The 13,329-nt window shown below is 39.7% G+C and overlaps 1 protein-coding gene across 3 annotated transcripts in view; it reads left to right on the forward strand.

Annotated features, from left to right (window-relative positions):
• Positions 1-13,329, forward strand: part of PRICKLE2 (prickle planar cell polarity protein 2) — a 738,899-nt gene that overhangs the window by 620,694 nt on the left and 104,876 nt on the right. For all 3 annotated transcript variants that reach the window (XM_085624699.1, XM_085624698.1, XM_085624700.1), the window contains one exon: positions 3,484-3,670. In XM_085624699.1, the coding sequence (XP_085480825.1) occupies positions 3,484-3,670 (187 nt within the window). The remainder of the gene's footprint in view (positions 1-3,483; positions 3,671-13,329) is intronic.

The raw sequence follows: 13,329 nt of genomic DNA on the forward strand, positions 1-13,329 counted from the left end.
ACTGTGTATTTCGTGCTATTTACTGTGATTTCTATGCAAAGTATTGTGTGCATTGTGCATATCTCTGGGTAGGAGATATCTAAACGTATTAGAGGGCATTGTGTGGTTCTTTTTCACTTGATCAATACATTTAAGATTGTGTTCTGGTAAAACAAGTTGCTTTACACTCCTTCTGGACTCCTTCTGGACTAAGCCTGAAGGCTGCTCTCCACAGCTAAAACTTAGAGAGCTTTCTATGGTTAAATGACTATAAGGGTTGTCTGGACTGGTGCAGGTTGTCCACTTACATAAGTGTACATCATATACTAGGCCAGCCTTTCACACTTTGCTTCAGCAATTGTGCATATTCATCATTACTGCATATCATCTGCATGGTTCTAAATCAGAACACAATTGATAGACTGCAGAGTTTGCCTTTGGAAATTAATTCATGTGAAGTTGAAGGAGCTAAGCACCATAAGGAAAGTGTACTGGTCCGAATGCTCTGGTTTCTTACAAAAATAGGCACATCACTACAACCAAGTCTGGCCCCTTTGAACATCTTCCTCAAACCTGATTCAAAATAAGTGTTTCAAAAGGCAAATGTATTTTGGGAAATGCCTTGAACTACTGGGAGTTCTAGATGCAAGAAAGAAATGAACGATTAAACAAGAGTATTTCCTGACCACATACAATATAGGAAACACCTTAGAGTAGAATTATTTAGTCTTAGTTTTGATTGAAAACCTGCTGTGGCTTCTGGGTAATTATATCGTGCCAGATGAGCGATTGCTCCTCACACTAACTACACTTGTTCAGCTCCTCAATCTTTTACAGTATTGAGCACTCCGAAGTGACAGAATGGTGGCATTGTATTGGTGAACAAAAACTTCAATACATAAATACGTAAAAGTGTGGAGAACAAAAGATGAGCTAAAACTAAGGAATTTATTTAGAGTTTGACGAACAGGATATTCTGTCAAAATGTGACTTATACCCCAGCCACAGTAATACAAGTACTGTAGGCTATAATGACGGAGCATCCCATCCAACAAACTCTAAATAAGAGCCTACATCTAGGCAAGCCAATAGCTAGGAGATATCAATTTATGTATAAAATAAGAAATGGAAGAAACTACAATATTAAAGGGAGAGAATTTAAGAAGTGTGCAGTTACCATAGTGGAAAGCAGGCAGCAATGCAACAACTTTCATTCACTTCAACATGAAGCAAGTTGGAATGTAATCCTCTCTAGATTGCTAAAATGACACATTCCTTGGGGGATGGCTAGGTTAGGCAAATACTCAGTTTAGTGTCCAACAGCTCAATATTTCCAAGCCAAGATAGTGGAGGGTTGCTTGTTGACTTTTTTTCAATCCACAGGTTTAAGTCCCTATTTTGATGACCTTGGTAGATCATTTATGAAGGTTTAATGTTATGTTGCTAGGAAGGAAGTATTTATCTTCCAGGAAGGAGGTGTTTTTTTCTGGTGTCTTGTAAATCCCTGTCACTGTGAAGGAGTTATATCATTGGTTGAACAACATACAACAGTAGCTTTGAATGCATACTTTGCAATGCATAGTGCTGTGTCTAGATTACAATTTATAATAGCTCCATTAATAATATATATTTTATGTAGCTAGAATGAGGGCAGAAATACATGAACTGTACCTGCCTCTCCTGAGTCAGGATATCTGCAGAACACTTGCATTGTACTACAAGATTGCATTCATTACACCCAGTCATTGATTTAGTAAAGTGCATCACAAATCACTACATTGTTATCACTGGAAAAATAATGATTCATTAAATGTATTTCCAAAAATAATATTTCTGTTGGTGTTAGGTATATTGTCATAATCTCTAATGGTTTTCGAACATTATATAGTATGTTACCCAAGATCAATTCATGGTTTTAGAGCATGATACCAGCATGTTACCCAATATTAATCTGCCTCAGATGGGTGAAACAACTTATGCATTATGTAAATATATGACAATAACTAAGCTAAATCTGCACCTGTTGTTTACTTAAATATAAATCACTTTTTCAATGGTTTCTTATTAAAAGGCCACATATCGTGTGTGCTACCAAATACGCATACAATTATTAAAATTGGTAGACCTGACCTAGTCTTTCATAATGGGTTTATTACATATTTGATTATGCTGTGAGTTTGTTCAAATAATTATGGGTTGTGTAATTTTTGTTTTTGTGTCTCTTGTTTGTTAGTTTGGAGTTTGTTGGAATTAGTGGTTTGGCAAATGAGTTTGTGTTGTGCAACAGATCAGCAAGTTATGTGCGCAGTCTTGACAAACTCATAGGCTGGTTGGTGGTGAGTTACAACTAAAAAGATGTATTGTGGTTTGCTTTTGCTTCCCTGGGTGTAGAACTACTACATTCCTGAGCAAGGATTTCTGTGATATGGTAACTTTCATGATAGTACATGGCTACAAATATGTTGGCTATTGCTTCAACCTCACCATTGGATCAACTGCCCATTATTTGAACTTGACCATTACTTCAAGATGGCATCTGTTTCCAAATTTGCTAGGAGTAAGAATAGTATGTCTAAGCAGTGTAAATAAATGTTAGCTGGAAATAACTGTCAGGTGTACATATGGTCATTTGTAATGTGTTATCCCTTGGTTCAATAGTGACATTTTTGGCGTGATGCCACCAAATCTAGCCTGATGCCCTAGCACAATTCTTAGCCTGAGCTATGAGGTATAAATGACCCTTACATCTTGCCCTGTTTATGTCAAATCATGTTCCAGGCTGTGAAAATATTTCTAATGAGTCCAATACATCCATCCACCCATGGACATATTCATCAGCTTTATCACCCACTCATCTACTTTTTCATCTATTAACACTGATCCACCCATTAATCATTCCATAAATGAACCCATTCATACAGCCGTCCATCAATACATTCCTCCTTACTTCTGTCTCCTGAACCACTCACCCTCCCATGTACTCACTCACCCAGCCAAGCCATTCTTACACCACGTCAATCACTCATTTATCTGCTCATGCTCTCACTTTCACCCATTCAGTGAACCATTGTCTCATTGTCACATTCATCCATTTACCCAACAACAGAGCCACTCTTACAACATTTATTTTGTCAGTGCTCATTTAAGTTTTAATTGCTTCATATTTGTACAGAAAACAGCTGTTCCAAGAAAGGTTTATCCATCCATCAGTCATTGGGTGTAGTGTTAAAGACTTCCTTAGTCTACATCTAACCCCACTTGAAATAGAAGACATTTGTTGTGTTGGTGGTCATGTCACCTCTTGGCCCGCTCTCTTGCACAATGACACCTTCTCATTGGCTGGAGACTCTTCAATATCATGTAAAACCGGAAGGAGATCCTGCAAGTACTTCCAACCACTTGCTTTGATTTTCCTTATTCTGTTTGTAAATGGGACCGGTTGGCTCTCTACATCTTCTGTATCCCTGATCCCTACTAACGGACTAAATTTTCCCTTTTTTCCAGATCATTTTTGCAGATGAATGTACGGAGGCTGAAGGGAGACACTGGCATATGAAACACTTTTGCTGTTTTGAATGTGAAACTGTGCTCGGGGGCCAGAGATACATCATGAAGGAAGGAAGACCCTACTGCTGCAATTGTTTTGAGTCATTATATGCGGAGTACTGTGATACTTGTGCACAGCACATAGGTAAGGAGCTAATAACAAAGGCCTCCTCAGCTGCCTTTTCAACTGCACCCTTTTGATCTGAACATTTAGGCTTCTAAAACCTTTTATCAAGCATTAACAGATAAGATCCATCCTTCATCGTGAAAATCCTCTGATTTGGTCCCTAAACCCTTAAGAATGCCTGAATTAGTGAACTGTGTGTGTCTGTCAGTCGCTGAGGTGGGTGTAATTATTGTCTCCTGAAATATGTGGGATTATTCGCATTTCTTTAGTGGAAGGTTAAGTGTGGCTCAGATGAAAACTACTTCACTTTGTTTTTCAACAGCTCTTCTTGAATACACACATTAACTTATATCAAATGTCTAATATTCCTTCCACATAGGAGCCATCAGAATTTCTAGATGGGCAACATTTCTTGCATCAATTAATATCTGACTTTAGTCGCAGTTTTAGTCTTGCAAATTATTTATATCTGCATAGGTAATGCCATTGATGGCATTTTTAGTCTTTTCTTGAAGGTCCACCTGCTAGTTCTTTTAAAACCAGTTTCAAAATTTGGAGCTTTTCGTTTTGTTATTTCACAGAAATACTGTATATTGTTATTTTAGCTCCTAGTAATTTGTCTATTTTTCACAATTTAATTCCTGTTGTTTATCAATATTGGAGTGCAGCCATACCAGCACACTTTCTATGTAGATTATCACAATTATATAGTACACTGTACTAAAGCATCTCTATGCACAGTAAACGCTTGCCTTCAGTAATTCCGACAGGTGAGTTTTAGGGCGAATCTTAATTTTCCTGTGTTAGTTTGCACACAAATTTAGAAAGGTAGATTACTCCTAGATGACTCGCCTGGATAAAGAAGCTCTTGCCTCATCTCCTGGTCAATTAAAACCTCATGGGTTACAATAATACTGTTTTGAAGGATCTTAAAGGATATCAACATTTAATACACAGTGGCAGTAGAGGATTGTCTTTTATATACCTATCAGGTTTGGTAAAAATTTGTTTATGTACATTTTAAGGGCATTTATAATTAACTCTGCACTTTAACTGTATTCACTGTACATCCATGTTTGCAAAAGGCATGTGGTCCCACCTTCTTAGGAGCCCTCTTGTGCCAACATTGGTGCTATCTCTTGTATGTGAAGTAGTTATTACATTCAGGTCTAGGTACATTTAGTTACCATAATCTGTGTGCATTTGAAACCTGCTCCTGTGATGAAGGGTTTCAATGTTGAGGAATACATCTAATTACTTACCTCAGTTTCAAAAGGTAGTCTACTGCAGAGTTCAAAGAGAGATTTGTGTCAAGCTAGACAACTGTGTTTTAGATTCATAGGTTGATGTGTTCTTTAGACTTAGCAGCAGAGAGAAAACATTATTTAATTCTTTAGTTATTTAAGTTAACGTGGGTGAGAAAAGCTCTATGTTGTTTTGAATATTGGAACCCCAACTCTGCAACATCTTACCCTTCACCTGCACACCATATCAGACTATTACACTTTTGTCGTAAAGAAGGAAGCGCTCTGATACCCGACTATATAAAACTTTGTAGGCACTGTAGGAAAGTGCCTCTTTTTGCATGGTTAGCACCAACTTTTTGCCTGATGTGATTTCAAACTGTAAGTGCACTGGATCCCTGCTAACCAGGTTCCCAGTACAAGATCTCTTTCTCAAAACACTGTACCATGCTCGGCACAACTTCAGCTACACCTGTAAGTCCCTAGTAAGTTGTAACCCTGGTACCTAGAGCATGGGTGCTGATGAGTGTCCTCTGGGGCTGCAGCACTGGTTGTGCCACCCCAGGGCCCCCTCACTAAGGTTATGCATTCTGACATTGCAGGCTGCATGTCCTGGTGCGGGAAAATCAGAAGAGTTGACATGGCACACAGCCATGTGTGCCAAACCTCCCCATGCACTGCATTAGATATAGGTAAGTCAGACCTATTGTGGGCCTTTAGCGCTAATGCAGGGTGCACAATATCCTATGTGTGGGCATATCAGCATGAGCAGATATGCCCCCACAATGTCCACGCTATTCTGTGATGTTGTAAGTGAACAGGTGAGCAATTAAGAGTACATATGCTGGATTCTTGTCAACACAAGTTTCCTAGCTCCATGATGTCTTCATTTATTTCTAGGATGTTTGGTAACAAACATCTTGTCCTACTAAATGCTAACTGATGCGAGTGTTGTATTTTTAAACAATTCACACAGGAGACCCTTGTAGAGGGTCCACTGAAACCTAACCAAACACTAGGGGGTCTCTGGCCGATTTTCGCCAGCCTGCAAACACCAGACATGTGTCTGACCTCATGGGGTGAGAGCCAACGCTCTCAAAGGACAAAAACAATACTGGCTCTGGGTGGAGGTTTTTTTCACACCTCCTCTGGGACAGTATGGCCTCCAGGGCAGGAAGCTTCAGAGGCAATGCCGCCTTTGAAATCCAACCAAGGAACTCCCAGATAGTGGGGGATGTCAAGCCTCCTTTTCTGCTCCACTTTTGGTGGGAGGAAAGGCGGGAAAATTTGTTAGATGAGGAGGAGGGTCCACAGCAGCCTGCACCACCCCTAGGGCTGGGCAGGCCAGGTGAACCCCTCTCCTGAAACTCCACCATCTTGAGATGGTGCGAAAACCTCCAATCAGGGCTAGGATACTGCCTCTTGCCACAGGAAGTGGTCACTAGAGGGTGTAGACACCCTAAAGGTACATAGCCCATTAGCTATTACCTGTCTGCCCTTGTAACACCCCTAAATTCAGTGTTTAGGTGGCTTCCTGAGACCTGAACCTCAGACTCATTGGATCAAAGAAGATCAGGACAAAAGAAGGCATGCTACGCGAGAATAGAAGCCCTGTTACAAAAAGAAAAGGGGCCAAATGCCACCAGCTGCAACAAGGGCTTGACAGTCGCTGCTACTGAGTCGTCCTGAAACCTGCAAGGACTCCAAGAACTCCAGAGCTCCTCCAGCCTTCAAGAAATCACCGAGAAGCTCCCTTGGAGTAAAGGTTTCACCCCCCTGCACACCGCAGGCTCCAATCCTGTGAAGTCAGTTTGTTGATTTGCTGCTCCCCAACGACGTGGAAGCAGCACCGAAGTAAGAAGATGTACAACAGCTACGAAGGGTCAGATCTGCCTCTCCATCAAGTTTGGAGGCTCCAGGACCTGCCAGAGCTGCGATGTACCGACCCCCGGGGTACTTGACCCCAAACTGAAAAAGCAAGAAGAAGAGCCCCTACTGGACTCCCAAAGCACCAGAAGCAAGCACCCGTCGAGGGTTGTCAAGATACCGGAGACCCACTTCCTGAGTGGCCCAGCTGTCTGGAGACCGCCTCTTCAAGTTTCCTGCTCCTGACTGCGGGGACCCTTAAGACGCCCGACCCCGGGCTGACCTGTTCGCTCTGCACTCAGCCCCACTGGCCCCAGCACTCCCCAACCAGCTCAGCTTCCTATGGTCTCCAAGCTCATGTGACCTTCTATCACCAAGGATGCACAGCAGACTTGCCTGTAAGCAGTGCATTTTCGAGTGGCCCTCTTTGTCTTTGTGCACTAGTTTCCAAGACCCTCAGCATTTTGCTCCCGCAGAATTCAGGATTCTCCCAAATTTCTCCTGCTTGAACTTTGGACCTGGTCCTAACATCGACCTACAACAGGAAGGTGAACTTTGTGAAATCATTGCCTTATTTTATATGAAATTTTCTTTTTCTTCCCACTTGATTTCTATGGTGCTTAATAATGCACAAATGTAATATATTTTCCAAACTCTTTAAAAATATAACTCAAAAAGTACTTACGAAGAACACAGTTCTGAGGTATCTAAATATACATAAGAATATTTTTTACAAATTGGTCTAGGATTTATTCTTGAGTGTGTCTCTCTATTGCATCTGTGGGTGACAACAAATGTTTGGCACTACCCTCTGATAAGCCTAACTGCTCTCCCACACTACCACAAAAAGAGCATTAAAATTATCAAATTTTACCCCTGATTCCTATTGGGAAATCACTGGACTCGCTGCACAGTGTACTTCATGTTAGTGCACTGAATAGAGAGACAGCTTCCTACAGATACTATGTAAGAAGTTAATTATTATTAGCCTGCCAGACCAATACCATGCATTTAGGAAGAATGCACTCTTCTAGAATTGTGAACCATTTCTTATAAATGAACATCTAGAACAGGGTTATTTTTAAGAGACCTAGAAGTACTTGCTTTCTTTATAATGCAGACACAATGCATTAGTCTTCCAAACACAGGTGCTCCAGGCAAGCAGTGAAAGAGAACACAGCAGTAGAAAGGTTTTGAAAGAGGCAGCCTTGAACTTAAAGCGCAGAATGTAACGATACTCTAAACCATGAAGTTTAAAGAGGAAATATATATATATATGTATATCACCTACAGTCCCGTGCTACTGTATCCTTCAGTAGACAAATCAGGTACAGACCACAAACGTGCAAGGTATTCCTCTTAGTCCTTTATTTCTCCATAGTCAACATGACGCATTTCGGCTGCGTCACCACAGCCTTGATCACATGACCCCCCGGTAACAAACATGGTGAATTTATAGTGACATCCTGGACACAATGGTTACGTTACGTGAGGCCAATTATAGAACTAAACAAAGTACTTCCTATTTGAGTATATTTGTATATAAATATTTAAAATGTTATAAATGTACACAAATATGTTAAAAGATATGAAGCATATCAACATTATACAAAGCAGTCTTTAAAAAATCAATTTTCTAAAAACTAACAAGTATTCATGTTTCTGTGACCGCCAAGTGGCTTAATCAATGCAACATACTCATGTCTATGAACCTTGGCTCAAATTGGATTCCCAAATCACGTTGTAACCAAAAAGGTAATAAAGTGCTAGTGCTAAAACCGCAAAATGTGAAAAATAATGCACATGAGTAAACTATCCATGAATACAAGATATTAAATCCATATCAAATCCAGGATAAAAGTGTCTAGAACTTAATAAAAACATATTTGTGGGGAATAATAGATGATGCTCGAGTCTAATTACCCTAAGTCAGTGCAAGTGCATAAATTCTTACAATTCATATTAGAATATACTTTCATACCGTAAGTCACTTCAATTATCATAACTCAAATAGTACACAGGTAACCCCACAACTCTATATGTACACATGATCTATCACATGAAAATACTCAAACGATATAGTCATATAATTCCTCTGAGAAACCAGTTAAAACCTGAATGTAGTGCAGTTCCTTTATATTAAAGAACCTTCCAGTCCCCTGACCCTGAAACTCGCCATCGACCTGACTGAAACAAAGTTGGAGTGAAGGCAAAAAACAAGATCTCAGCCAGTCCTCATGGAAAGTCTTGAAATGAAAATGGAGCTGTTAATCCTTGATTTGAAATCAATATGAGAAACAACATCACAGAAATCAATAAATAGGTAAACATAATATAGTACCTATCATATGTTCTAATTCAGAGTGATATTTCTGGACGGTTTTACTTTATTTTACAGAAAATTATGAAGATCTTCTCCTGTATTAAGCCCTTTTGGAATCCTAGTATCTAATAACAGGATATATTTAGATTCCAATTGCCTCAGTTGTTTTTCTCTGTTACCCCCTCTCAGATTTTTGGATACAGAGTCAATGACGAAGTAACTCCAGTCATTCAAATTTTTGTTGTGTACCAATTTGAAATGACGGGCCACAGGATAGCTTTCGTCAGAATTGAGTATTGCCCGCAGATGTTACAGAATACAATTGAATGCCTGTAATTTGGTACTCCCAACATATTTCATTTTACAGGTGCATTCTAAAACGTATACTGCATATTCAGTGCGGCAGGTAAACAGGCCTTGGATTTTAACGGGGCTAGGATCAAACACACTCCAATATTCTGTGGTGTTAATGCCAAATGTACAGGCCCTGCATGATATGCATTTGTGAAAACCTGTCTTAGTTGATAGCCAATTTTTAGAGGTTATCACCTCAGGACTGGATTTAACTAGGGCATCACTCATTGAGGGAGCCCTTCTGAAAGCGATAAGTGGCTTTTCAGGTAGAAGCTGAGCTAAAGTTATGTCTGTTTTTAATATTGGCCAATGTTTATTCATGATCCCCCTAACTTTCTTTTCCTCCATACTGAGTAGTTATAAGTCTGATCTGCTCTTGTCTTTTTTGGTGATCAAGGCTGTTGCTTGCCACTTCTTTGTTTCTTGATTTAGTAGTGGTGTTTAAACACTCTTTTCTCGTGCGGCTATTAGCCCTAATTTTGGCCTGCTCTAGCTGTTTTGGACAGTATCCACGTGCAAGAAATCTCTTTTGGGCCTCAGTTTGGCATTCTTCCAAATCAGTATCAGAACTGCAAATTCTGCGCATTCTCAGAAATTCTCTGTATGGTATACTCCTGATGAGATGACTAGGGTGAGCGCTACGAGCATGCAGAATTGCATTTCCCGACGTTTTCTTTCTATGTAATCTGGTTTGGAGTTCACTGTTACTGATATGAATTTCAACGTCTAGGAATTGGACATCGGATTTACTGATGTCCGCAGTGAATTGTAAATTTAAATCGTTATTGTTGATGGTTTTTTACAAAATCCCTAGCTGATTCTGGTGCACCTTTCCAAATCATGCATCTGTCATCTATAAACCTCCAGAATTCTACCACATTGGAGTCAAACAGCAACCTGTGGGTGCCCCTGAGGACATGTTCCTCCCACCACCCAACATGTAAACAAGCATAGGTTGGGGAGAAACATGCCCCCATGGCGACACCCCTCAGCTGCTGAAAGATCTCTTTGTTAAACAGGAAGTATTTTCCTAACAGAGTTGTATCATTTTCAGAATCATAACATTATGCTGGCGATAGTTAATGATACGTTTATCCAAAAAATACTTCACTGCTTTTAATCCATCTGCATGATGAATACTCGTATAAAGGGTACATATGTCCATAACCATTAATACATAGTCCTCTTCTTATTTTACATCTTTTAGTTTGGACAAAAAGTGACCTGTATCCTCGATGTAGGAAGGGAGGTTCTCTACTAATTCATGAAGGAAATGATCCACATATTTTGAGAGTGGTTCCAGGAGACTAAATAAGGCCCGAGATAATAGGGCAACCTGGTACTGGCATAGTCTGTTTATGGATTTTCGGAATGAAGTAAAGGGTGGGTGTGACTGGAAAATCATTCTTTAAGAAGTTATGTTCCTGCTTGCTTAGCAACCCTTCCCTTTTCCATTGACTCAATTCTTTAAAAACAGTCTCTTTAAGGCATTTAATGTCATTGAACGTGCCTTTCCTGTAACAGAAATTATCGCTTAGGTGTCGTTCTGCCTCTAAAGTGCGAGGCCAAATGACAATGTTTCCCCCTTGTCCACTTTGTTGATAATCAGGTTAGAGTTGCTTCTTAGTTTTTTCATCAATTTTGCATATTGTTTTTCCATATATCTATATCTTTATTACTTGCGAGATGTAATACACTGCAGCGTTTTCAACTCTTCAATTACGACAACATTGAATGTATCAATAGCGTCTTTTGGCATGAGTGGTATGAACGTTGAGGGTGGTTTAAAGTGACTGTTACATGGAAGATTGCTCCTTACGCCCATGGATGATAAATCCTCTTGTGTGGATCCAACACTGTCTTCATCATTTGTGGAAAGAGCATGTATTATTCTCAAAATGCTGGTATCTGCAACTTGAAATTTATTGGTGGGGCGCGTTAAGTTGGTTATATCTCCTGCCTGATCTTGTGCTTTGTTAAGTTTGAAATGCTTTCTCAATTTGAGCTTCCGTATAAATTTGAAAATGTCTATGCGGGTTTGCACATAGTTGAAAGAATTTCGCGGACAGAATGACAGACCTAGCGACAATAATTGGGATTCCGCTTTTGTGAGCACTGTGTCCGATAGATTAACCACCGTGTTATCAGGAACTGTGGTTTCTTCCCCCTGCCTCTCTTGCGAAGCCTCGCCCTCCTGCATTGTCTCCTTTGTTTGCGCCGCTTGTTGTATCTGCCGCGTTTTTCTTCTGTTGTTGTTGTGTCTGCGGCCGAAGAGTTTGGCGCCTGACTTTTGAAAGAGGCAGCCTTGAGCTTAAAGCGCAGAATGTAACGATACTCTAAACCATGAAGTTTATAAAAAGGAAATATATATATATTAAAAATATGATTTTACTTTTTTTTTTAATGTGTTGAAGCTTTTAGGTGCTTTCTCAGGAGATAATAAGGTCATCTCAGAGACAGGTGTGCAAACGAGCACAAATTGTCTTCGCGTCATGTCACGGCTTTAAATATATGATCGGCTAATTTCCTGAGTTTGGGTGTATTTTCACATCCATGCTGATTGTGTCCTATTGGATGAACAAATTGTTGCCAGGGAAGATATCACTAATGTAGAAGAAGCAGCTCTGTGGTTCTAAGGTGCTATAAATACCATATGATGTGGCAGTTGCCAAGGTAACAGTGCATTTTGTTGTGAACAACACTGCAAGAAGACGTACATTCAGGCTGCAGTATATTTAAGCGGCAGTGCTGCCCACCTACGAAGAATGGATCTGATTCAAGCAAAAGAGAATACTAATCTGAAATGAATGTTAATGGAATGCACAAATGCTTTAACCTCCTTCCAGATTCACTGCCTGTGGGTTTCGTTATTTTGTTCGTAATTGATGCAAGGTGTAAAGCTAATGGGGTTTGAAAGCACCCAGTGTCCTAAAATAACATTGGATTAACTGCAGCACAATTCCGGTGTGAAACCAGGAGCATATACCTGCAAAAATGAAAATGCTTCTGGGGAATGCAATGAAAAAATGGTCTACTCTACTAAGGAAATAAAAACAGCTGTAAACCCAGTGTTAAGAAAATATCAGATAGTATGTAGAATCTCTGTTCACCAACTAAAGCCAAGCACATAAGACTAATAAAGTAAGAGGTAGGCTCCTAAATGCAGATGATAAATATCTGAGTGACAGAATCCAATGTGTATGGTTCTTAATTGCCCTTTTACTTACACCTTGATGCAGGGTGCTGCAAGGAGGTGCTTTGTGTCTTTCTTGTAACTGCTTTGTCATGTTGGTACATTTTTCTATCAAGGTAGATAAAAATAGGGTTAGTCCAGTCATTACTGGTAAGAAAGGATAATTCTGAGATGCATGCACCATTCATTGAGGTCTTGTGCCCTAAAGTAACTATAGCTCGCCCCCTCGCCATGCACTGTGTTGTCATCAATTATGTCATTTCAGGTCTTGCAGTGATGTTATCAATGATGTCTTGGAACATGTCATAAGTGATGTACTATGGAAAGTAATTAGCAGTGCATGGCAAGGGCTTTAGTTATAGTTACTTTAAGGCGTGAGTTATAAATACTTGAGATAACTATAACTGGGCAAATTCAGTGTTTCTGTTAAGTTAAAATTGTATGTTTTAATAGACACTTTCACCTAACTATAACTTCCATTTAACTTTTGGTTTATTGTGAATTTCTAAGATTTTTTAATTGTACAAGAAGATCTATATTTACAATTCCTAACTTTAAGGTCACTTTAACCATTGTTTTTTTTCTGTGAATTTCTATTTTTTTTTTAACATAAACTAAGATATCCATCGCTTTTACGCATCCAACCTCCAGCTAGCACCCTTCCCCAATGAGCATGACCTTTGGCAGTGCGCAGCAT

Source organism: Triturus cristatus, chromosome 9, assembly GCF_964204655.1.
Source record: "Triturus cristatus chromosome 9, aTriCri1.1, whole genome shotgun sequence".
Classification (NCBI taxonomy): domain Eukaryota; kingdom Metazoa; phylum Chordata; class Amphibia; order Caudata; family Salamandridae; genus Triturus; species Triturus cristatus.